The 25,609-nt window shown below is 41.3% G+C and overlaps 1 protein-coding gene and 1 long non-coding RNA gene across 4 annotated transcripts in view; one reads left to right on the top strand and one right to left on the bottom strand.

The window, feature by feature from the left end:
- The window catches only part of loxl4 (lysyl oxidase-like 4), a 31,272-nt gene extending 11,841 nt beyond the window's left edge, over nt 1-19,431 (bottom strand). For both annotated transcript variants that reach the window (XM_054799338.1, XM_054799339.1), the window contains exons 1-9: nt 19,372-19,431; nt 16,210-16,552; nt 13,885-14,186; nt 13,586-13,800; nt 7,354-7,392; nt 7,038-7,251; nt 6,789-6,966; nt 599-753; nt 360-527 (exon numbers count right to left, since the gene is read on the bottom strand). In XM_054799338.1, the coding sequence (XP_054655313.1) occupies nt 360-527; nt 599-753; nt 6,789-6,966; nt 7,038-7,251; nt 7,354-7,392; nt 13,586-13,800; nt 13,885-14,186; nt 16,210-16,531 (1,593 nt within the window). In that variant the 5' untranslated portion in view covers nt 16,532-16,552; nt 19,372-19,431. The remainder of the gene's footprint in view (nt 1-359; nt 528-598; nt 754-6,788; nt 6,967-7,037; nt 7,252-7,353; nt 7,393-13,585; nt 13,801-13,884; nt 14,187-16,209; nt 16,553-19,371) is intronic.
- LOC129194250 (uncharacterized) overlaps nt 1-25,609 on the top strand; it is a 76,111-nt gene that overhangs the window by 26,383 nt on the left and 24,119 nt on the right. For both annotated transcript variants that reach the window (XR_008573727.1, XR_008573726.1), the window contains 5 exons: nt 176-307; nt 377-545; nt 6,803-6,979; nt 7,135-7,281; nt 25,462-25,546. This is a non-coding gene — a long non-coding RNA (uncharacterized LOC129194250). The remainder of the gene's footprint in view (nt 1-175; nt 308-376; nt 546-6,802; nt 6,980-7,134; nt 7,282-25,461; nt 25,547-25,609) is intronic.

Here is a 25,609-nt window from a genome sequence, read left to right as displayed (position 1 = left end):
GAATGAAAGGGGATGGTCAAGTGTCATATCTAATTGTCATATAGATTGAAAGGAATCGGACTATAGATTGACCTTTTTTCATTTGTTTGCAACAATTTGTCAAATAAATGTACTGCAGATCTAAGAAGGGGAGGTATGCTTTAATATCCATCCCACTTCTCGACTGCTTGTCTAGTTCAGGGTCACAGCAGTGGATGGAGACTATCCCTGCTGATTTAAGGTGGGCTTCATCCTGCACTGGGAAATCTGTCCCACACCAGCTGCATGACAGTCGGCCATGTGAACCACTAGACTACCAATGGCACAGGTACGCTTTTTCATGAATAGAACTGAAGGGGGGTGTCATGTCCATGGGTTACCTCATGTGCACTCGCAGCAAAGCCCAGACCCAGCTGTCTGCACACCACCATGGCCTCGTTGATGCCCCAGTTCTCACTACAGACGGAACCCCAACGTTTACGGCCACCAACTTCCATCAGCACCTCCACTCTGCCCTCGGATGGAACCCTCCCACCAGCCAGCCGCACCTGAAAACACATTCAGAGGTGATTCCTTACCTTGATATGGATGTGTCATGGTGAAGTGTAATTGTTCATACCATGTGCTCTGTGCCCGTTTTGGGGACGTTACAGCGCACTGAGGCATCCTGGCTGTGTTTGAACGTCCACGGTTGAACTTCCTGGAAGTAGCAGTCCAGGATGGAGCGCTCTGTGCCAATGCACTGTACACTGTTCATGTGGATGGGTCCAGTACCTGCACAGACCTTTGGTTTAGGACAGGGCTAAAAAGTGTAGCCTAAACATATTGATTGGTTGTTCTTACAAAAAAAAAGAATAATAGTTCAGTCCCCCTGTCCTTAGCTTTCTGAAATGTTAATCTGAATTAATTGAGGATTAACTTGACTTACTGAGGGCCACCCAGTGTAAACTCCCAAAGAAGCATGCACGCTTATCGACATACATCTGTTTTTCTTCCGTGCACTTTCTCCACTTGAGAAACAATGAAAAGTTCCTATCTGTGGTGATAAAGTGCTATTGCAAGGCGAGCAGAGGAACCCGCATCTACTTTGGAGATCTGACACGCCTCATTGCCAACATTCTGTTGCTTTTAGGCAAAACAACCAGAAGCGCATGCTAAGTCCATCGCCCTGCGAGAGCACACAGGGGCAAATCTGTGTCAACTTTTACTCATTTGTCAATGAAAACTAGAAACATGAGACCAAAATTTTATGAACGCAAACAGTCGGTGCCATAATGACGGCATTTATGAAACCACCAGTCGAGTTGTGGCTTTGGTGTTTTCTTCATGCGTAAGACGCAAACTGCAAACCTGGAAATGGGTTAGCATTTTAGCAAGCACAACCATATCCACAAAAACCATGGGAAAGATAGAAAACCCCAGAAAGACTTTGGAAATTAAAGATGGCGGAGGGGACAGGGACCAGAATGCAGCCTGACTGTTAGATTGTAGACCTGCTTCCTTGCTGGTTGCACGTGTGGCTAGAAACCCACTAAAAACACACATCTCCACCGCTTCCGCCTCTATCGCAATGGCCACTTTCACAGCACAAGATTTATCAAGACAAACGCAGGGCCCACTTGAGGGATCCCTAAAAAAAGAACAGTCACATTCTGTACTTTAAACTTCCTTCGGAAAATCCGAGAAAACCCTTGAAATAAACTGCCAGAGTTGGCGCCTCGCACTCCTGAAGAACATTTACAATGTTTACAATGCTCCCTTGTGCGTGCATAGTAAACTCAATGTTAACATACTTCATGGGGCAAAATTACTGAATAAATACAATAAATAGAACTGCTGGGTTTTTTATTAAATGTGAGCTGGACTACATTTACAACAATAAGCCATGATATTAAATAAAATTACGAAATAATTGTTTTGTTTTATATTTAGGTTGAATATCAATATAGATATATATCCCGTTATTTTTTCCTCAAAGTAAGTTTAGACAAAGTGAAAGCCAAATATGCGTGCAAATTTGTTTTATTAAAATCATGAAAAATTTACAGAAAAATAGGCGCTAAAATAAAATAGTCCATTCTCTTTTTGAAATAAATATAGAAAAGGTTAAATATATATAAATATATATAAACCTTTAGCTATGCTCAAATCCTCAGCTAATACCAAAAACACAAAAGAACAAAATATGAAATAAAGTGCCCTGTTTAAGAGGAAATGTTAAAATGTCAGCAGCAATTCATTAATTTATTTTGAACAGTATTATTTTTTTAGGTACCGGTAAAGATATAAGCATGTCCTTATTCCTTTAAAGATTTTGTGCCAGGAACACCAACCTATCAACTTGATCAGGCTTTGTCTGTCTTCCTTGTGCATTTGTGCTAAATAATTCTAAATAATTACAACTGTGAAGCTCGTTGGACATTGCGAGTCCATTGTTTTCAGCAGGTTTTTTAATCCGTTTTTTTCCACCGTTGCAACGGGGACCATATCTTTAGCAATGTGATACGACACCGCTTTAGTAATAGCTCACCACTTTGCACTTTTGCTGTACTTTAATGAGGAACACAACAGGAAAAAGAAGCAAGCGATGAACCGTGTTGTGGCAGGAGCTTTGTGGCGTTTCAGCTCGCAGCTTCAAACACCCGTACTGGAATTTGTGCCAAGTTTTAAGGTGTTGGAAAACAGTGTAGTGCTGCCGCACTTGACAGTCACTTCTTCGAAGTACCTCCACTGCTTTTTCCCACTGACGTTGTCGCCTCCATGTTTATTGAAGACTGAGCGAGGCTCTTGCTCCGCGCCTCCTCTCTCTTCCTGCATGCATGGAGGGGGCGGGGCAGGAGCTCACACACAGTGCAGAGAGATGAGTGAAACAAGCCAAGAGTTACAGCACAAATCCAGTCTGTGTTGATATGAACGATATGCTTGTTTTTGATATCGTGCTTAAAAGAAATATTAATATATTTATAATATCTATATATCGCCCAGCCATAATGTATGCCTAATATTCCTTCATAATGTTCTGATGTAGGTCGTGTTAATTTTTATTTTTAGAATATGCTGTAGGCCAATAAAAAAAGGACACCCTTGATTTAGGGTGTTATTTTAAAGTCAAATTACAAGGCTTCTGCAATAAAGCGTCACTTTTCTTACAGAATGATTAGAAGTGGCAGACACTTCAGAACTCTTTATCGGATTAGAAAAAGTGCTTGTAAGGGCTGGAAACCGGGTAACATTGGTCACATTCTTGTTGAGAATAGCACAAATAGTTGGTTGTGCTGACAAGGAAATCCCTGTTCTTATCCCTGCTGAAATTACACTCCATTTACACACACTGAAATTAATGTGGTGTCCTTTTTTGCCTCTCTATGAAACATGTCTGAGTCAGTGTTTCTTTGCCAAGCTTGTGTGCGTTAGATAGTAATCTGGGCTGTCTGTGGCTATTTAGACGCTACGAGCGGGCCAGAATCATGTCGCTCCACTGAACAGGATTCCAAAGATGATTTAGACATTTTAAGCCAATACTCCACTATGTACAGTGCCACACACAGGCACATGCACGACACTGGAAGCTAGAATGTGAGTTGTGGATCAGCCTTCTTTATCACATTCACTATCATAAATAAGTCACTCTTCCCCTGGGGGGTCTTATACCCACAAGCACTCGAAGAGTTTGTAAATATGCAGCGGAACCTTTACTTCCAACAGTTTGCTCAGATTTAGAAACCATTTTTTCTCATAGGAAATAATTGAACTAATCATTTATGGGCTCAAACTCTAACTTTCATACAAGTATAAAAATAAATAAACCACTGATAACAGTAAAAAAAAAAAAAAAAAGGGACAATAAAACATGAATAAGCATGAGGCATGAAGAAGGTGCAATGTCATGTAACAGATGAGCCTCACACAGCAAATTTTTTTGTCATACAAGTGTTAAAATAGGTAAACCACTATGAACATTAAGAAGAAAAATAACAATAAAACAATCAGTCTTAACTTCAGCATGCATCGACATACTGTAAAACAGAGGTGATTAGTGTCTCACGCATCAGATGTTTTTCTCGCTCGTCACACAAGTGTAAAAAGAATAAAAACTTTGATAAGTGACGATATATCATTTTCTTTTAAAAAGCCGCAGAAATTCAAAGAAAAAGCTAAAAACACAGACAGAGTGACGCATTATACATGAGGGTGGTGCAAACTCTGAACAGATTCCACCAGAGGTGGGAGCAAGTCAGTGTTTTGCACATTTTGAATAAGTCCCAAGTCTTTAATCTCAAGTCAAGACAAGACAGGTCGAAATGCAAATCCAAAGTGAAATGTTTGAGTCCTTACAAGTCATAAGCACTGTTTAGTGGCCACCAAATAAAATGCCATTTTAACAACATAATGTAATTTGACAGATGTTCATATGATGCACAAAGGGCAATTACCAACTTCAAGCTGTGTCTCTTTTCTGCTCCGTTCTCCTTGGGCCGTGAGGCATTCAGGCGCGCTCGTAATTATTTATTCACGTACCCTGTATTACAATTGGCGTACCCTACTTTGGTAACCTAGGCTTTAGATGATATTGCCAAGTCGAGTCCAAAGTCATCAAAATTGTGACTTAAGTCCAAGTCACGTGATTCGAGTCCACACTTCTGGATTCCACTATGCATGAGTTTATAATGAAGTACATTGTCTACTAATTAAATTGATATTAACTGTATTTAGAATGTATGCTTAAAAGCATTCATTCAGAACATACAGTTCTGGTAGTTTGTTCCCCCAAAGAATCTAATTTAGTCCTATTTAAGTAACATAAAGGCTGAAATTATGTGGCCTTTAGCACATGTAAAATTACAGTGTTCTATACAATGAATGTTCTAGACAGGAAGCTATTTGAAGTGCAGTCAACCTGAACCTACACTGCACAGTATATGTAAGAGTAAGAGGGAGAGTGCTGTGTGTGTAGGAAGTGTATGAGTCACCAGGGTAGATGGAGCCTGAGTGTGATGGTGTAATATGAGGTGAAAGTAGAGGGGCAAACCTGGCCTTTGTCACACCTAAACTCCTGCTGAACAGCTGCCAACTGAATGCAGGTCTATGCAAAGTATACACGCAGACGCGTGCACGTTTACAAACACAGCTTTGTGGGAAAGGGGAAAGCTATTTAAAGGGGAAATCATTTTGGCACCTATACTTTGAGTCCAATGAATGGCTGAAGCCAGACAACAGAAAAGAGAAGTTGCATAAATGACATCAGCAGCAGCAGCAGTAAGCGTATTTTTTTAGGAGGTAAAAAGGTGAAAGAGAACTGACATGACACACTCTGTTAAAGCTAAATAAGCAAACTGTCCTACTATATTTTGTCTTGATCGGCATGATTGGAGAGCACACCCTGGATTAAGGCTTTGGGTGGGTGTTCTCACGTCTCCTTAGGGCGGGGACGCCATGTGCACAATCTCGTATAAATTGTGTACGTTGGAATTCGATCAAGATTTGGGCAAAAATACAGCTGCAAAGTCTTGCAAGATTACCCCACAAGACATGAGTTCATCAAAGGACCTTTTCTTTTTCACTTTGTGACACTTACTCCAAAAGGAGCAGCCTCAACAAGGGGTGTTAAGAGGAGAATAAGGTGGTAAGAAAATATGAATATTGCGTGCTGTATGTGTACCAGTGGTCACCCATGCAAACTGGCCCCCGATGCCCACTAAATGAGAGCATTCTTTTAAATTGTTGTTAAAATTGTTTATCAGCATACTTTCGCACAGACACACCAGCTGGCATCCACTATAATCACCCCTCCAAACCTCACTTTTCGTTTTACAATTAAAGCCTGGATTATGCTTCTGTGGCGTGGTAGCTCGCTCCTTCCCCTCCAAACCCTCTTGTGGTGTTTGACATGCACCTCCAAAAAAACCTAACCTTGCGTTGTAGCAACACGGGTCATAAAGGCTGTGATTGGTCACCTTTTTTACGTTTTCTTTGTGTATGCCAAAGTTATTGTTGTCAAACATCGATTAGTTCCAGCTCCATTAAGAATCTACATCTCTTTTTAATTGCCATTGTCCGCTTGTGACGAATGAGCTTATGGTCGACGAGAGTTGTGGTCGTTCATTGAGTTGACTCGCCAGAAAACACCACTCCTAGCGTTTCAGCAGACAATTGCAAGCTGTTAAAGGATCTAGACAGCGTCAATTTGTACGATAGATTGGCTACAGAAAAACATAATCTCTGTTTAACAGTGGTTAACGTATATTTAGACATGTGTGATAAGTAAGAATGAATCACCTTCACATTAAGCCTATGCCATTTATCATCAGTTTTAACTTATTTTTACACTTGTTTGACAGTTAAGAATTTTCAGAGTTTACTGTAAATGATTATAATGGTGACAGTTTGACTCTGGAACTGATTATTTTTATTTTCTGTGGGAAAAGTTTAACCAGCGTCCAGGAACTGAACCTTAGAGGTAAGTTTGACATCATCGCAGGGAAAGACCAGAGTTTTCAGTGGGATTTGAGCTATCAAAGCTTAAATAAACCACTGTGGGTTTTGGTAGTAGACGTCATGTGAGAGTGGGACGTGTGTCTGCATGTTAACACAGTGTTTGGACACCTGATCATCCTGGCTTAGGACACTCACATCTAGAGATTTAGCAATGAAAACTTCAAAGTGTACCAGACAGGCGTGATCTTATCTGTTCAATCAGTCAGACTGTTGATGCTGACTTAAGATAAACCAAATTCTGCTCTGGAATACCGTGGCGCTTGATAAACACATTCATATTGCAGAGTCATAACAAGCTCACTGTTCTTTCTCACCTTGACCCATAAAGGCGCCATGCAGTGCATCCTTGGCAGAACCGAAGCCCAGCTCTCTGCACACCACGCTGGCAGCAGTCCTCTCCCACATGTGGTCCACGATCGTCCCCCATTTTCCATCTCGGAGCACCTCCACACGTCCCTCACCCAGCCTGGGCCCGGCCTTCAGACGCACCGGCTACACGGAGGAGGTAGAATCTGTTAGCTCACACACAGTCTTGTGGTGGTACACATTTGGCACCATCTTACCACAACTGGGTAGGGGGCTTGGGGTCTCCCAGAAGAGATTCTGGAAAACTGAGGGCCCGGCACACATTTGACCACGGCATGTCGGCCGTTCTTACAGGGGGCAGGGCTACGGGGGAATGACAGCTGAGCGTGGCACTCGGACAGCGTGTTCTCACTGCCCAGACAGTTGACTTTCTCCATCCAGAAGCCCTTCTTCTTGGCCATGACGCTCAACCTTAAAAATGCAAAAGCAAAATAAAAGGAGGTGAGTGTGTTCCAAAATTAAATTCCATACAGCGTGTTATGGTTGCCACTATGCGCTATAGTTTTGACCTACCTTGTTGAAGGATCTGCAACTTTGGTGTCCCATATTTTCCTGTAAAGAAACAAGGAGAAGAAATGGTCCTATCAGGAGTGTGGTTTTACGCATACACACACACAGACATCCTGTGAGGTGACTTGGGTGACCCCATTCTGATGCAATGAAGATATACTGTGGCGTATGCTGTTTGTTTTATATTGTAACCTGGCCACACAAGAGCGAGTCAACTGTGGCGCACACACATGCACATTAGACATGTTCTTACGTGGCCACCAAAAGTAGTCACCCCTCTGGCAATGACTTTAAACTGCTCTCAATATAACCTTTGTATATAAAACATTGGCATTTAAAGTGAGGTGTACACGAGATGAATTCACTAGTCTCGCTTTCCTTCAGTTATCTCTTCTTTTATTAATTTTATAGTTGTGAATTTCCTGCTATGACGGGGTGTTCAACATTATCCTAAGGGAAACCATTTTTCAAAATGGGCACCAAAACAAACCAACCAACAGATTGTACTTGATCCTTCCATGGCTCTCCATAGCCGCTATGTAAATAAAACAAGAATTTCAACAACAGAGATGTGCCGCATTTCTGGGAAAAACCAAGCGACTCCGGCACTTTCTTGCCAATTTGAGAACTACGCACACTGCAGCATGGTGCAGAGGGAAGCCTTCTGCTGGCTTGGCAGGCACACCAATATGCCACAAAATGACTGCGCCAGGAAGGCCTCCAAACCTTGCATAGTGCAAACACTATTACAGATGTCTACATCGATTACGCTCTGGGGTAAACATACTACGGTCTGACTGCTATTTTAAAAATCCTATTATAAAAGTGTATGGCACAGCCCAGTGAAGTTTTAGAGACATGCAGAATATACAGTGTTTCCCATACATTCATTTATTTATTTTGCGGCCCGCCACAAATAGAATTGGCACTACCTGTTTGCCTTTGGTCATAAACACATTGTAACGCCCCTGGTCTGCAAGGAGGATTGGTGTTGCTGATTTAGCGACTTTGTCGGGCAATCAGACCCCTCTAGATACTGTTTTTCAAAAAAGCGGCTAGCGATAAATCTGGTGAAGAGACTTGCGGAGTAAAGCGCATACCGCTCTTCTCAATGAGCAGCAATTGCGCCTCCCCCATTTAAAAATGCTCATAGGCGGCTCTGTCTTGTTTGACGCAAACAGCGACAGAAGAAAATTCATTTGTACTTCGAAATATATTTGTTTTGCTTTTTACGATTTTTACTCATTTGCAAATACCTCATGGCCAATTATGCAAATTACGTCAACACCCCCTCCTCCAACCCACCACAAATACATTGCAGTCATGTGGGAAACACAGTACAGTATCTCAAAGAAGTCACTACACCCCACATAGCAAACATTTTAGTATATCTTCTCAAGGGACAATAGAATAGTAATTCAACTTTGATATACTTGAGAGTAGTCATTGTGCAGCTTGTTTGGTGAATTCCATGTTCAAGAGGGTTAAGGCAGCGATGCATTGACAGTGAAGATTGACACAATTTAAACATGTTGACTTTAAGGTGTGCTCATTTTTGTCAGCTATGTAGACAATGATGGCTGTGTTTTGACTTTCCCGTTGTAAATCTGTACCGTTATACAAACTGTACACTGACTAATCTAAAGTATATCCACGTTTCAATTTTACAGTATTGTGGGGGTGACATGGCTCTGGTGGTGGAGCGGTCATCTCCCAGGCCGAAGGTTGTGGGTTCGATCCTCCCGTGATCGTGTCGAAGTGTCATTGGGCAAGATAACAAACCCTCAGTTACTCCTGATACTGCGTCATCAGTAGGCAAATGTTCTAGCAGTGTGAAAGAGCAACGAGTGCCTTAGAGGTGGAAAAGCGCTGTACAAGTGACCATTACCATTTGTCTCTTGAGAAGAGGAATGAAATAGTTGCTGAAATGGCGTCTCTGTCAGAGAGTCAATCTATACTAGTCAATTACTATACATAGAAGTGCAAAACTGCATAACTGAGAGGTGTTTCTAATCATTTGAACCCCTTATGAATAAGGTAACCAAAGTGATGTTGTTGGATGTATGCCTTATGTTATGTCCCTCATACTTTCATGAAAGTGGTGTTTCCCGTAACAGAAAAGTGCACATTAAAATGTATATTTGCATGCCGACCGAGAGGTAAATATTTATGTTTGTATGTTCACGCAAATATTTCAATATTTGTATTTTAGGGAAATCAAGGGAAGGGTTGTCACAGAAATGATGTCATGTTGCTGCTTGTTGGCTGCTGACACTCTCACTTTTCACTTTCCTAAATAACGTCTTGGCAGAAGAACACTCCTCACCCTCTAGTTAAATAGGCCTTCCACAAATATGCTCTTATTTTGCAAGAATAAAAGTTGTTTGGAGGGGGGAAAATACTTATCAACGCTAATGAGTCAGCAGATGGAGGTGTTTTACAAAAAACAGAATCTGTGTAATTGCTGCTGTTATGCACAAAAACAGTTGATGTAACGCAGAACATCTGCAAGAGCACCGCTTGTTTGCTGCCATTCAAGACTGTATCACACACTTCATAAGACGAGACAGAACAATCCCATAAACATGAAATTGTGTGGATGCCATGTCAGAAAAGCACACTGGCACAATGTGTAGCTTTTAAAACAGCAGCTCCTCAATTGCGCTTGCATAGTGTCTTCAATGTGTCAACATACATGAGTGTACCATTAAGCCAACATGTCAAGGTGTTTCATTTTCCATTTAAACTGGACAGTGGAACCTTGGTTAGCATCATTAATTCCTTCCAGAAGGTACGGCTTTAACCGAAACGGACACTCACCAAATCAATTTTTCCCTTAAGAAATAATGTAAATCCACTTGATCCGTTCCAGACAGCCACAAATGTTAACATAAAACACATTGTCATCGTTTTACAATTGAAGTTTTACATACAGAAAGCAATTTGAAATGCATATAAATACATATAAATGATGAATAATAGTATAAATTAACATTTAAGGTGACGTTTACCTTCACTGAAGACATGATTCTTGACATGACTGTTCCCAAAGACACGATGTGGTAACGAGATACCTAAAAGATACCTTCCTGTTTTGCCATGAGTTGTTTCTTGAAGTCAATAGTGTTTCTCACCCCAATACTGTAACCCAGTGAAGCCAAAGAAAGTTGCAGACATTTTGATAGAGAATGTGAGAAACACTCCTGAATTCAAGAAATAACACATGACAAAAAAGAAAGATGGTGTTGATGGGAGATAGATGGTCTCGCTGCCACATCGTGTCTTTGGGAACAGTCATGTCTTCAGTGATTGTAAAATTAACCTGACATGTTCATTTATCCCTTTCATTTGTGATTTACATGCATTTAGATGTATTTGATGCACAGTATGTAAAACTATACAGTCGCCTTGCAGTTTGAACATCGCTTCCTCACTCTTCCTCACAGTTTTTCAAACATTAATTATTAATTAATTAATTCTAGGAGTACACTCGGCACCAGTAACAACCTGCCAGCTGGGCATGCCCAGAACACCTCACCATGAAGTGTCCGGGAGGCATCCGGACTAGATTCCTGAGCCACCTCAACTGGCTCCTCTTGATGTGAAGGAGCAGCACCTCTACTCTGAGCCCCTCCCGGATAACTGAGCTCCTCACCCTATGACTTAGGGTGAGTCCAGCCATACTATGGAGGAAACTCATTTCTTCGGTCACGACCCAAAGCTCATGACCATAGGTGAGGGTGGGAACATAGATCGACCGGTAAATTGAGAGCGTTGCCTTCCGGCTCAGCTCTCTCTTCACCACGACGGTCCGGTACAGCGACCACATTACTGCAAAAGATGTACACCAGTAAAATAATACAGGTGCATCACAGTAGGCAATTGGTTCTTTACACCCCACCCCCAGGTGGAAATGCTGGTGGAAATGTTTCCGGAAGATCAGAATTTCCCGTGAAATTCAAATTCACTTTATTCAAAATCATTCTATGCTGTAGACCAGTTCGAATTCTGGCCCGAAATTAATATGACATTACGACTGAGTGTATGTAAACGTTTGACCACAACTGTATATGACCTGGTGAGAAAGACTGCTTAAAAGCTGCTTTCATGAACAAAGATATGATTCAAGAATTGCTCACAGGCCTGACAAGACTAGAACGCCATTTCAGATCAAATGCCTGTCTCTAAATCAAATACTGGATATACAGCGGTTCCTCAGCAAACGTCAACCATAATTAAAGCTATATCACACAAGCAAGTGAAAATCAGATCAGTCTGGTGCCACTTGTTTTTTCCTGTCCATCTTCCACCTTCTTTGGCTGTGCAGTCTTCCTCTTGCTCCCACACACACACACAGCTATAATCTGGGGTGGTTTTTTCGCTCTCAGCAGAAACCCAGAAGAGCCTCGCGCCTGACCAACATGTAATTACAGCATCTTCAGAATCCCATCCAAGAGACACAGGCGGCCCCAGAGACACGGCCTGGTTAAGGATTTCCAAGAATGGATTTTCGAGGTCCTCGGAGCAAGGTGGAGAAACATGGGGGGAGTGTCAGTGACTTAAATGTGGTCCAAAGCCGTGCAACTCGATCTGGTGGATTTCCTGGCTCACGTTTCAGGAGCAGATGTTAGACAATATGTGAACGTCATATTGACTCAGAACGGAATTGTTTTGAGTGACTGTGCTCACGATGAATAATTATAGTATCTATTTCAGTTCGTGCTTACAATGAGCAAAACAAACCATGTACAAAAAGAGGATAGCCTGTTCTCTTGGAGATAAACGTCCCTGTACCAAAGCTCGGACATTCAACTAGAAGAGGGCCACAACACTTGTAGATTAGTTACGGCATAAATATCAAGAAAAAAACTCAATTTCATCTTTGTGATATAGATGAAAAAGCGTGTTATCAGTATCAACTTTGGCTTTGCTCTTCTTTTCTCCATTTGTGCTGTTTTTTTTTTTTTTAAAGCTTACAAATATTTCAACTTTCTTCTTAAATGATCTTCATAAATTTTCATCTCGTAACACTATGACTTTATTCCCATAATATTATAACTTTTTTCCCCAACCTAATTTTCCAAAAATAACGACTTTGTTTTGTTTTGTATGTTTCTCATAATATTATGATTTTAAAATGGCTTATTTTTTCTTTAATATATTTAAACTCTATGCGACTAAAATTACATTATTTTTCCTGATAATATTATGAGTTTATTCTCGTAAAATTGCCACTTTTTTATTGGAAAAAAAAATTACATAAATGCATGTAAAGGAGTATTTGCTTATTATTATTAGATCCTGAGATGCGTCATTGATTGGCAGCAACACTGATTTATTGGCATTATTTGGGGGGGGGGGGGTAATTTTTTTTTTTTTTTTTTTTGTCACACTATTTGACAGAAAATGTCAGCTTCCAAGAAAGTGCTGTGAAAATATAATACATTTTAAAGGCCAGTATGTTTATATAACCTAACATGATTATTATTCGGCCCTAAGATGGGTCGGCGATTGGAAGCAACATTTATTTTCATTAATTATTTTTTCCACAGTGTCACACTTGAGGTTGGAACAACAACAAAAAATGCCAGTTTCTCAAAAACTGCAGTAAAAGTATTATATAATAATATTTATTTTCACTTCAAACCAGCCAGTCTTTTTAAACTACTTAAGCCTGAAATATACATATAATATAGTTGGGGAATTTTAACACTAATAGCAGCATACTATGCTAGGAGGATGTAAAAGTGGAGCAGTGCATTGCTGACTCAAGCCTGAGACGCTGTACTACCAATAAAACAGGCAACTTCACAAAAGAACGCTCTCTGCTTCACACCCTATCGTATCGACACAACAGTTAAACCACAATCAGGAGGTGATATTACACCTCGGGACGGGAATCCAAAATTAAAAGCTGTGCTGTTTGTCTAGGAGACGAGATAGCATCAGAGAGCCGCTGAGGCAATGAGGTGTGCGGTGGTGATTTGCCTGGAGAGAGGTATAAAGAAAGAGGACAGAGATCCCGTTATCATTACCCTGAGGCCGAGGAAAGGAGCGGGAACGCTTGTGGAGATGTGGCTGCAAGGTGGAGATAAGCATGACAAACTTATTCCGCCTCTAAACCAGACATTACTGCGGTTTGCTTTTTTATTCTTCAGTGACTTTTTACCCATTTGTCATACAGACAAGCGTCAAGTGTTTTACCGTTCTTGCAGGAAAAGACGGCAACACTCACTTGTACATTTTGACGTTAGGCTGAGCGGCCTCCGGAAAGCCGAGCATCCCACACAAGACTCTGCTGCTGTTGAGGCTCCAGCCCATGTCGCAGACTTGCCTCCATCTCCCAGCGTGCTTCACTTCCACCACACCTTCTGTGACCAAGCTCTTCTTCTTGGTCGCCATGAGGATGGGCCTCAGGCGCACCTCCTCAATTCGAACCTTACTGTGACCCTGATTGGGGTAAGTCATTAATAGGCCATGTTATAAAAAAATACACATTGAGTAGTTTTAATGAGTGATGGTGGGTCGCCATACCTGGTTAAGGTATTGCCTCTGGATGATAGGGACCTCATATGCATGTCCGTTACCATAATAACCATATCCAGTGTGCCTGCGGGTGGTCACAAGGTTTTGCCAATGAGGCGCAGGACCGCCATTGGTCCCAATGGCGTTGCTTTGGTCTCTACTGCTTGTCTGCTCTTGCCTGCGCTCAGGGGTGCACACCACCCCCAAGTCTTCAGAATGTTTGCAGTCATTCACCCCCCAACCACTGTGCTTGCAGTCTTTTAAGGACTTCTCAGAACCATCACAGCGAACATTGTCCATCCATATGGGGCCTTGAAGAAGATAGTAAATTCAATATTCCACAAAAGGGAGGACAGTACACCCATCACATTTCAGCAACCATTGTATGAAATCTTCTCAAGGGACATTACGATAGAAATGAAACTTGGATATACTCCAGTAGTCAGTGTACAGCTTGTGTAGCAGTATAAATGCAGTATCCACTGAAAATAAGTCAACACACAGCCATTATGGTCTAAATAGATAGCATCACAAGTGAGGACACCGCACAGTGAACATGTCCAAAGTGTGGATATTTAGAGTGAGCACCATTGTTATCTAGCACTACCTTAATTCTGTTGGGCATGGAATTGACCAGATATGCTCTGGTTGTTCCTGGAATCTCTTCCACTCCTGATGATGACATCACTGGTGGAGCTGGTGGATGTTAACCACCTTAAGGATGCCCCAGATCTAGACACATAGTAGGCCACTCATTCATTTGGGCTCCTTATCATGTTTCCCGCTCATTGAACAACAGCTTCCCAGTGCCGGCAGCACTCATGCAGCCCCAGACAGTAAGGCTACTACCTACCATGCTTGACTGTGGACAAGACACAATTATCTTGTGGTGTATGCTGAGTCATTTTCAATCTACACTGCTATACAAGCTGTACACTGCCTACTTTAAAGTCTATCCATGTTTCATTTCTATTTTATAGTCCCCGGAGAATATGTACAGTGTTACCTCGCTACATCGCGGTTCACCTTTCGCAAATTTGCTGTTTCATGGATTTTTTTAAGTGCAATTTTGCATATTTTTTTTAACAGCGTATGAACACGCATTGTGTTCTGCATCCTTGTGGTGTATTAGAGCGATCTATCGGTGCTCTGTTGTATGTGTCTGTTATTGTATTTACTACTGCCACCAGTAGAGGGTGTTTTATACTCATGTGATTGTTGAAGACATGTGGGGCTCCACCTAGTCCCAGTATGTGTTTACGTACTTGTATGAGCATATTAGGAACTCACAGTAGACAATAGCCGGCTAAATATAGAGCCACAACAATCCTTATCGGCTAAGGGAGAACCCGCCCATTGTGTTCTGCGTCCTGATTGGCTGTAGACCATTGTCAATCAGTCTCCTTCATGCCGTTTCCTTTTGTGGTCAATGGTCAGAAAACTAGCTGACTGTGTGAGCTGTTTGCTAACCGCCAATGAACAATAGAAGAAGCTTCCAACGAAGTCACGGTCAGAGGAGTGTGAATACGCATGAGTCATTTCATAATTTCTTGTGTCCACCCTAGTTGATTTAGCATTAAAATTGAAACAAAATGGGAACTTTGATGGTTTGATAAACTTTGAGAAATAATCATTGTAAACAAATATATTTGGCTACTTCACTGATTTCACTTATTGCGGGCTATTTTGGGACCCTATCCCCTCGCGATAAATGAGGGAACACTGTACTGTAATAAAAATGGTGTTGAAATATGAGGGGTGTACACAATGTACATTAGTGAGTCATGATTTTCTGGAAACAGACCACACAAGGGGCTCCAAAATGATCCTCATGTCTGACTTCAACTGGCAGACTGATTAGGGGGTTGCACCTTAGCGGCATGTTCAGATGTTCGACACACAATATTTTACAAGGCCGCTGCCTCTCAAATTCACTCCACGTTCTCTTTAATTTGGATTTAAAAGCAGCCGTAAAGAATGTCCATAAACCGCAGTGATGTGTTGCACAACTATGGTAAGCGCATGCTGTCATTACGCTTAAACAAATGTCCCCCCTTTTTTGGCTGATGCGTGCCCTCCTCCAGCCTGCCAGGCGACCTTAACGATATGTCAGCACCCGACGCACAACAAGTCATCTTTGTGCTTTTATGGTGGCAGTTATTTTGGGTGTCTTAATTACTGCTGCTGGCATTTGGTAAGAAGTGTAGCATGTTCTGAACAACAACATAATTGGGTGGCACTGGCACCAAGATGAAACATCAATGACGGATGACAGCGTCAACGGGTATTTCTCACAAATGTTGCGCTTCGGTATCTCAGGTGGTGTTTGCTCACCTTGTCCTTCTCCATATTTGGCGCTGTGTGCCCACGTGATGCCCCCCAGGAAGCCTATCTCTCGACACACCACGTTGGCCAGGTTGATGTCCACCTCGTCGTCACACACCGTCCCCCACGTGTTGTTGTGCAGCACCTCTACGCGACCCTCGTGAGGCTCCCGGGCGAAGTTCCCCGCCAGACGCACCTTTGCGGCAGGCGCACGCGGGGCCCTGCGATGATGACCGGAAGTGGAGCGTCTTGGCTCAGCGCTCGTGAGAGAGGACAGGGACAGGATGAGGAGGAAGAGCAGGGGGAGGAAGCAGCTGGAGCAGAGGGTCATTGTGAGAGGAGAGGAAGGGGTCTGAGGATGAAGAAGGTAAACTATTCAATAGGCAATTTGGGATTTATTGATTTAAATGTATTTATAGACAACTTAAGTAAAACTAAATCATTGTTGTTTAATCTATAGGTTTTATACTTTTAATGATATTTTTAAAATCTATAAATAATTGAATTATTTGTAATGAATATAATAATTGAAATCATGTATGAATTAACATTCTATCATTCAAATGCTTGCCTTAAATACTTGTAAAATTGTAATAATCATATGTAATTATAGGCTATATAGCATTGTAAAATCAGTATGCCACGATTTTCTATAAAAAAAATATTTTAATAATAATATAATAATAATATCTCATACAAGAAATAATATTAATGAGATATATTATTAGATTTTGCACAAATTTGCTTTGTCACCTATAAATCAAAGCTAAGATGTGGATGTTTTGTTCAGATAACTTGTATATACAGTGGTGTGAAAAAGTGTTTGCCCCCTTCCTGATTTCTTTTTTTTTTTTTTTTGCATGTTTGTCACACTTAAATGTTTCAAATCATCAAACAAATTTAAATATTACTCAACGACAACACAACTGAACACAAAATCCCTTTTTAAATGAAACCTTTTATTATTAAAGGAGGAAAAAAAATCCAAACCGACATGGCCCTGTGTGAAAAAGGGATTGCCCCCTAGACCTAACAACTGGTGTTTGTGACAACTTGCAATGAGTCTCTTACAGCGCTGTGGAGGAATTTTGTAATTGTTGTATTTATGTATGAAAGTATGTATGAATTGTTGTAATTCAGCCGCATTGGAGGGTTTTCAAATGTGTACCACCTTTTTTACGGTCATGCCACAGCTTCTCAATAGGATTCAAGTCAGGACTTTGAATAGGTCACTCCAAAGTCTTCATTTTGTTTTTCTTCAGCCATTCAGAGGTGGACTTGCTGGTGTGTTTTGGATCATTGTCCTGCTGCAGAACCCAAGTTGGTTTCAGTTTGAGGTCACCAACAGATGGCCCGAAATTCTCTTTCAGGATTTTTTGGTAGACAGCAGAATTCATGGTTCCATTTATCACAGCAAGTCTTCCAGGTCCTGAAGCAGCCAAACAGCCCCAGACCATCACACTACCACCACCATATTTTACTGATAGTATGATGTTCTTTTTCTGAATGTATGTAACACAATGTAATGGAATGTAATGGAACACACACCTTCCAAATAGTTTAACTTTTGTCTTGTCAGACCACAGAGTATTTTCCCAAAGGTCTTGGGGATCATCAAGATGTTTTCTGGCATAATTGAGAGGAACCTTAATGTTCTTTTTGTTCAACAGTGGTTTTCATCTTGTAACTCTCCTTTGCAGGTTGTTTTTTCCCAGTGTCTTTCTTATGGTGCAGTCATGAACTCCGATCTTAACTGAGGCAAAGTGAGGTCTGCATTTCTTTGGATGTTGTTGTGGGGTCTTTTGTGACCTCTTGCATGAGTTGTCGCTGCGGTCTTGGGGTAATTTTGGTTGGCCGGCTACTCCTGGTAAGGTTCACCACTGTTCCACATTTTTGCCATTTGTGGATAATGGCTCTCACTGTGGTTTGCTGGAGCCCCAAAGCTTTAGAAATGGCTTTATAGCCTTTTCCAGACTCATAGATCTCAATTAATCTCAGTATATTTTAAGGGGGTGTTTCTCCCTTAATAATAAAAACTTTCATTTCAAAACTGCATTTTGTGTTCTTTTGTGTTGTCATTGACTAATATTTTAATTTGTTTGATCTGAAACATGTAAGTGTGATAAACATGCAAAAAAAAAAAGCAATCAGGAAGGGGCCAAACACATTTTCACACCGCTGTATGGACCTGCATTGGGTTGGTTTTAACATCTTTAAAGCACCTTCACGTGACCTTCAAGTTTCCTATGAAAACAAGATCCTAGTTTTTGGATTCAGAAGAAAAAGCTCACCCGTGCAACATTTTGTTATTGAAAGCAGACATTTCAAATGCGTTTTTGCAGGAGAGCATTCCTTTCGTATAGAACATCTTTGACTTCCACACAGCTCCTGTCTTATAGTTTTTTATTAATATTAACATAGTCCTCCTACTTTAATGTATGATTTCATTTCTAACAAGAGTAGCCATTTGGTAAAAGTAAATGATTTAAGATATGGCTTAGATGTACATTGACATGAAAATGTGGCCCCCAAAACAATGAATTGACCAGTCTTGCAATAAATACTGTATGTCTGACAAACACGTACAACATCATTTGTATGAAGTGTTGAAGTGGAGCCTGAACTAAACTAAGGAGAGGCCTACTTATTCAAAGTGCAACAATGACATCTTCTGGACAATGAAGCATGTCGTATGCTCTGTTGCAGTATTTAAACCACTAATTACGCTTACCTGCAGCCATAGTTGCAACGAAACATATTCAGACATAACATTATTTTCATACTTGCAGTTGTTTCCAACAAATTACTTTTTCCAGTCATGTGTTTGAGAGTCTTTCCTGATGTCAAACATTAATTGGAGATGCAGTGCATGTCTATACGGCAAACCACGTGAACAGTCATTTCCCCACGGCTAACAAACCGCAAGTTGTTGATGAGAATCGCAAGGCAGGTTTTAATTGGAGGTTAACAAGTGATGGAATCGACATGTGGCCCAGACTGAAAACAGAAATCACTGCAGGCCGCCACAGCGTAACACCCGGCATGACATCTGTTTATACATACTGGCATAGGAAAATGTTAAAGAGCATGCGTCTGTTACAAGCAAAACAGACAACTGTCGCAAAGCGCGAGTCTGATATGTAAATGAGGAGAAGGTTAAAGGTGACTGACCTGACAAGTAGCAAATGTGTGCAGTCGTGGACGTCTAAGTGAAGGAGTGTGTCTGCTAAAATCTCTCCACAGTCAATCCTCCCTTCTTCCCTCCTTCTACCATATATCTCCTCCCTGCCTCCCTCTCTCACTCCTCCCCTCCCTCCTGCTGTTTTTGTAGGTCTGTTAAGCAAAGAGGTGCGAGAAGAAAATGTACTGACGAGACAATGCAGCAACACTGTCTGCTTTCTATGAATACAACGCTCCCACTGGCGAGTTTTTGTGTCTTTGTGGACAAGTGTAATTGTAGGTGAGAGCTGCTGAATGAAAGAGAGAGTCAGGGAAGTGAATGGAAGCGTTATCCATTCATACTACCGCAACAAGTGTCAGAAAATGTGTGTTTCTTCTTTGGTCGTATCAGAAAAGTACGACGGAGCATTATGACCACGTTGAAAAAAAAAGAAATCGGAGATTTCGAGAGTAAAAGTCGTATTATTACCTTTGCCCTAGGCCAGAGGTCACAAAAGTCCCCCCTTTTCATAGCGGTTACGACAGAGTATTAAAATAATCTGAGATTTCGGCAATAAAGAAAATACACAATATTACGAGGATAAAGTAGTAAATTTACGAGAATAAAGTTGTAAATTTACGACAAAAAACTGGCAGCTTCATGCGTTTTTTTTTCATAAATTTACAACTTTATTCTCAAAATCTCCTTTTTTTATGTCACCCTAATACCTAGAAAAGGAAGTACATTCTACAGGGAGTACCGCAAAGATGGGGGAAGAAAAAGGTCCATATTAAAGCTTCGTCAAAAACACACTTTCCCCCCTCTTCGGTGTAAAAACAACAAAAATCCACTAACACAAGTAGATTTAAAATAGATATATATATCTGTCCACATAAAAAAACATTCACTGACTGTCATGCGCATTGTGGCCAATCAGAAGCCTGAAAAAGCTACCACAGCTGATTAGGTTCCACATTATAACGCATCTCCATCAGCACACGCTTCTCCGGAGCCCAAGAAACATCCATCCTTTTTCTATGCCGTTTATCCTAAGTAGGATCGCCCTGCACGGGTCGGCAGCCAATCGCAGGCCCAAGAAACATGAATGTTATTTTAATCACCAGTGTGTTATAAGAGATATCTATCGCTGCACTAAATGAAACGCCCCTAAGGCCTGTATGGATCGATAGTGTGTCATCACTTTATGTATGCGGTGTTCTCTCATTTATCGCGGGGGATACTGTAGGTTCCCCAAATTGCCCACAATAAGTGAAATCCACGAAGTAGCCAACTTCATTTTTTCACAATCTTTTAAGGCTGTAAAACCCCTTACCATTCACTTTATACGCTTTTCTCAGACAGGCAATAATATTTTCTCACATTTCAAATGATTAAGCCACTCGCGTGTATTTTACTCCTGTGACTGTGCCTTTTCATCCTGGCGCCGTTCCGCTGTACTGTAGCGTTTTTGTGTCCTTGTTAAAACATATTGCTGCAGTACTCCTCCTGTTGTAGACCTCCTCCTTCCAACCAAAGATTCATTTACAAGCTAGCGATGACTCAGGAGACATGGCAGGGCAGCACGAAAGAGATTGATGGACAGTGGTCTACAATCGGGACGCAGAAAACAATGGGCGGTGCAGACAGACGAGAGAGGGAAGAGAGAGACACTCAACTTCCCACAATGCAATTCTTCTTAAAGGGGTTCGGCTCGGCCTGTAACAGCGTTCATACTGTCATAAAAGAAAAAAAGAAGCACTAAAAAAAATTCCACAATAGAGCGAGGGAACACTGTGCTATATTATGGAATGGATGTGATCAAATAGATCCATTTTACAAGGTAGCTAATGGGATACAACCAGCCTCTTTGTCGAGCACCCGTGAGTCAGTGACATTCAAGTCGAACACAAAAACCTGCGAGCTGAGAGAGTGAGTCGTTGGTCTGTGATGCAGCTCGGCCAGGAAAGGTAACCCTGAATACGCTTGTTCGCTTCACTGCTCTCCACATGCTGCGTTTCACTGGGTTCAGTTTCGAGTACAGTCTGTACAGTACAAATACATAAATAAATATCATCAGGAAGTATATTTGCCATCTTTGGACTATAGAACCTCCAGATGTCCGTGGTACTGGTTGACTTCCAAGTTGTTCCAATTGAAATGTTATCAGTAACGTCTTAACTGTTTTACATGTGCACTGTGTAATAAAGTGAAACTTTGAACACGCCTGACGGACACATCGTGGAGAGTAAACAGGAAGGTTCATGCAGAGCGGTACGGTCACCAAGTGGCGTTTTGCTTGAATGAAATGCTAATTTCCTGTTCTGTGGTTAGCATTATACTTTTCCAAAAATCACCCCCGAAAAAGACACTTGTGGATGCTCACGGAGCTGAAGTCTCACAGCATTTGGTGTGGCACAACACATTACGGTCTGAACTTCAAGTTTTGAGGCATATTTTTCAATATGATTTGGATTCAAATCCAAACGGCGTCACTTTTGGGGCATTCATCTTTGCAAGTTCTACCATTTCGGAGGGAATTTTACTTTCTACTGTAATATGCAATTGCGTAAGAGGACGTTTTACACGCCTGCTCTCTGATTGGCTACCCACGCCTTTTACACAACCTTACGCAAAGCGTGTTGCACAAGAGCGAGGGGGTGAACACGAGTGTAAGCCAACAGGAAGGCCTCGCTTCCAGAATAGATTCAAACTTCCAGAGTCCCAAGCGTCTTCAAGAAGCTGCCTATACCACAGGGTAGATATTTCCTTGTTGAAAGCGCCACAAACCACCAACTTTAAAATAACTCCGGCCTCAGATGTCGCCACGGTGAACGTGACTGATGAGAGAACGACATACCACCCCGACCCAAGAGTATGTTACTATTGTCAAACGTATCATCATGGTATAGGAAGCAGAAAGACCGGACTCATCAGTTGAGCTGTTGAAAAAAAATTGATGGAAAGTTGTTGCTGTTGAACGGTTTTCCGAGCAGAGGTCACTCAAGTGCCCCGGACCGATCTGCTTTGGGGATTTTTCCACACGTTTTTACACGTTTGTTTGTTTTTTGGTACAAAATTAGCTGCATGGTAAAGGTTGGCCGTGGGGCCTTGTGTTGATGAACTATTTCAGGTTTCAAGTAAACCTCGGCGGCAACCTTAAATCTTTTTAAGGCGGCGCGGTTTATTCATAGACGTGCAGCACTACGATCATGCATGTGCTTGTCTGTGGATTTCAACCTGAGGGAAATACAGTGCAACCTCCTAAAAAGTTTGAATTTGGAGTTCAAACTAAAATTTCCGGAATAATGTGCCTCAAGTGTCAAACTTAAGAGCGCTCGTTTGCTTTTTCATGGATTTGTAGTGCTTTCCTTCCAGAAAAGTGTGATGATAACCATAGCACTAGTAATGAAAGTTTCTGGCTGCTCAGTACAGTATGAACAGGCAGGTGCTAATGTAAAGACAGTCAGAGAAAGAAAGTCGTAAATTTAGTTGCAAATAATGTTGTAAATTCACAAGAATAAAGTCGTACATATATGAAAAAAAAACTCATAAATTTACGAGAAGAAAAGTCGTAAATTTACAAGAATGGCGTTTTTTACAACTTCGTAAATTTACGACTTTATTCTCAGAAATTTAAGGCTTCATTCCCGACATCTCAGATGATGTTTTTTTTTCAATGTGGCACTAATACTCCGTCGTAGAAAGGTGACTTTAGGGCTGTTATTTCATGTTCAGAGGGCTCTAATAATGTTAAAAAATGTATTTAGAAGGTCGTAAACATGTTTTCTGTGCTCTAACTACAGACATATTCCATTTATAAATAAGGAGTCGTACTTTGCTGAAATTCCCAAATCACAGTCGGGTCTTGAACCAGTTAACCGTGATAAACGGGAAATTACTGTACACCTATTGTACATTACATAACACTTATTAATTAAGGCATCACCTATAAAACACGCTGCAAACACCTTCCTGTTTACTCCCCTTTACCATCTGTCAGGTGTCTTCAAAGGGTGAGTAGTTTTTCTTTTTGTTATACAGTGGCTAACTTCTTTTTACGCTTGCATGGCAGTTATTAATGTAAAAATGCATTTTCCTGGACAGTAAATAAATGTCTTATGATGCCCTGAAACACGCCAAATTCAAATATAGAATCAAAGCATTCACATAGAGCTCCCTTTTGTGCACACACGTAAAAGACAGTAATTGGTGTGTTTGTGTGTGTATGTGCACGTGACTGGGTGCCAGGCTGGTGGTCCCACCCTGTACAGGAAAAGCAGACCCCATATTAGCGCGACCAAATCAGAGGGATCTCCGAAAAAGAGGAAAGCGGGTGAGGAATGAAAATAAAGAGCAAAAAAGGAAAAGGAGGGTTTTAAATAGTAGTGCTTTGTGTCGGTGTTTTCTGTTGTATGGCTGCTGCATCTCACATTGAAATCAAGCAGATGAGGCAGGTGTTTTGACCCCCTCGCCTTTACCCGAACAACACCCAACAACTCATAGTGTTATGGTGTCTTAGTGAAGCTCTCTCCCTCTCCCTGGCTGTCGCTCTTACAACAGCCAAAGCTCGCTCTGCCCTTCGCCACAATCTATGGAGGAATGGAATAAATGCATGCTTTCCAACAATAAACATTCGCATTTTCATATGCCGGCACGCCCCCCCCTCTATCATGGTCTTTTGAAAATATATTAATAAATCATGCTGTTTTATGGTTAAATACCGCCTATTATTAGTCATAAAATATGCATATTGAAGCAAATTGTACATAGTTTTTGCCCAAATTAAGCATTTTCAAGCATGAGAATGAAGTAACATACAAATATAAAACATGCAGAAGACGCATTCAAAGATGCTGTGAAACAAAGACAAAATTAGCAGCAGGTGCAAGAGAAAAACGTAAAACATGAAAACATAAAACAGTCATACCAAAATAAGAGTATCCAACCAGGAACTAAGGCATAAAAATCATGCAGCTAGCTCATGGATTGATACAGCTGCTGTTGCAGCATAACCCACGCCAAGCTAAAACTCAATTCTGAACCATCGATGTCACTTCCTGTCCAGCCGCCACCCAGCTCCCATAGGGAACACATTTCTAGCAACACACACGAGCACAAATCTAATGTCTTAAATGGCTTATTTACTCATCTTATGTCTACCATATTGGGTAATAGGAGTGTAAAGGTGACTATAGGGGTGTTATTTCATGTCTAGAGGGCTCTAATCATGTTAAAACCGTATTTAGAAGGTTGTAAACAGGTTTTCTATGCTCTAACTACGAAAATATTCCATTTATAAATAAGAAATCCTACTTTGCGGAAATCCACTCACCACAGTTGGGCCTGGAAGTAATTAACCCCAATTAACGAGGGACTATTGTATATTGCACAACACAGCGACAGAAGCAGTGTTGTAATAGTAATAAGGAGCAAACTGCTCAACCAGCATTAATACCACTGATGAGGTCATGATTAACACACGAGTTTCACACCCAGACGGCCACCCCACAGAGTCTGGGTTCTGTTTGAGGTTTCTTCCCTGAAGGGAGTTTTTCCTTGCCTCCGTCGCCAAGTGCTTGCTCGTTGTTGGTTCTCTTTAATGTATGAGGCGCATGGTAGACCTGCTCCATGTGTAAAAGTGCCTTAGGATATCTTCTGATGTGAAATGGCGATATATAAATCAAAGTGACTTGAGCAACAGCTTCAATGGCAACCAGTGCAGAGGTAAATAAAGCTGCACGATGCTGACCACTTACTGCGTGATACTTAAATGCAGCTATCGCCATCTTGTGGAGTGAATGAAATATACATGCAGGAGGTTGTGTTCGTCTTTGTCAGATGAGACTCCCCTCTCAGGCACAAGCCTCTGGCCCTCCGTCTTTAGGATACAGTATACAGCGGATAACTTGTTTTTACACTTGAATGACAATTTAAAAATGTTAAAAAGGGACACTCAAACTGAGTTCTCTGAGTGGGTTGTTTTGCTTAATGGTCAAATGTCGCTTTTGAGTGTAGAGTTAGTAAAGGTTTATATTGGCAACAGATTATGATGATGCTGATATTGACAACGTTATCATTTGTCTCTGTATTGGTCATTTTAGGCTAGATAACGCCAAAGGAATGGAGAGTACCAGGAGCGACTTGAAAGGATCTCAACGAGAGGCGAAAATGCATTCTTTTGCCTGGGTGAGTTTAAGAACACGTGTAACACTGCCACCTTGTGGAAGGATGACAATTCACATGCAGAGC

Source organism: Dunckerocampus dactyliophorus, chromosome 14, assembly GCF_027744805.1.
Source record: "Dunckerocampus dactyliophorus isolate RoL2022-P2 chromosome 14, RoL_Ddac_1.1, whole genome shotgun sequence".
Lineage (NCBI taxonomy): Eukaryota > Metazoa > Chordata > Actinopteri > Syngnathiformes > Syngnathidae > Dunckerocampus > Dunckerocampus dactyliophorus.
The sequence above is the reverse complement of the archived record's forward strand: the minus strand, read 5'-3'. Positions and strand labels throughout refer to the sequence as shown.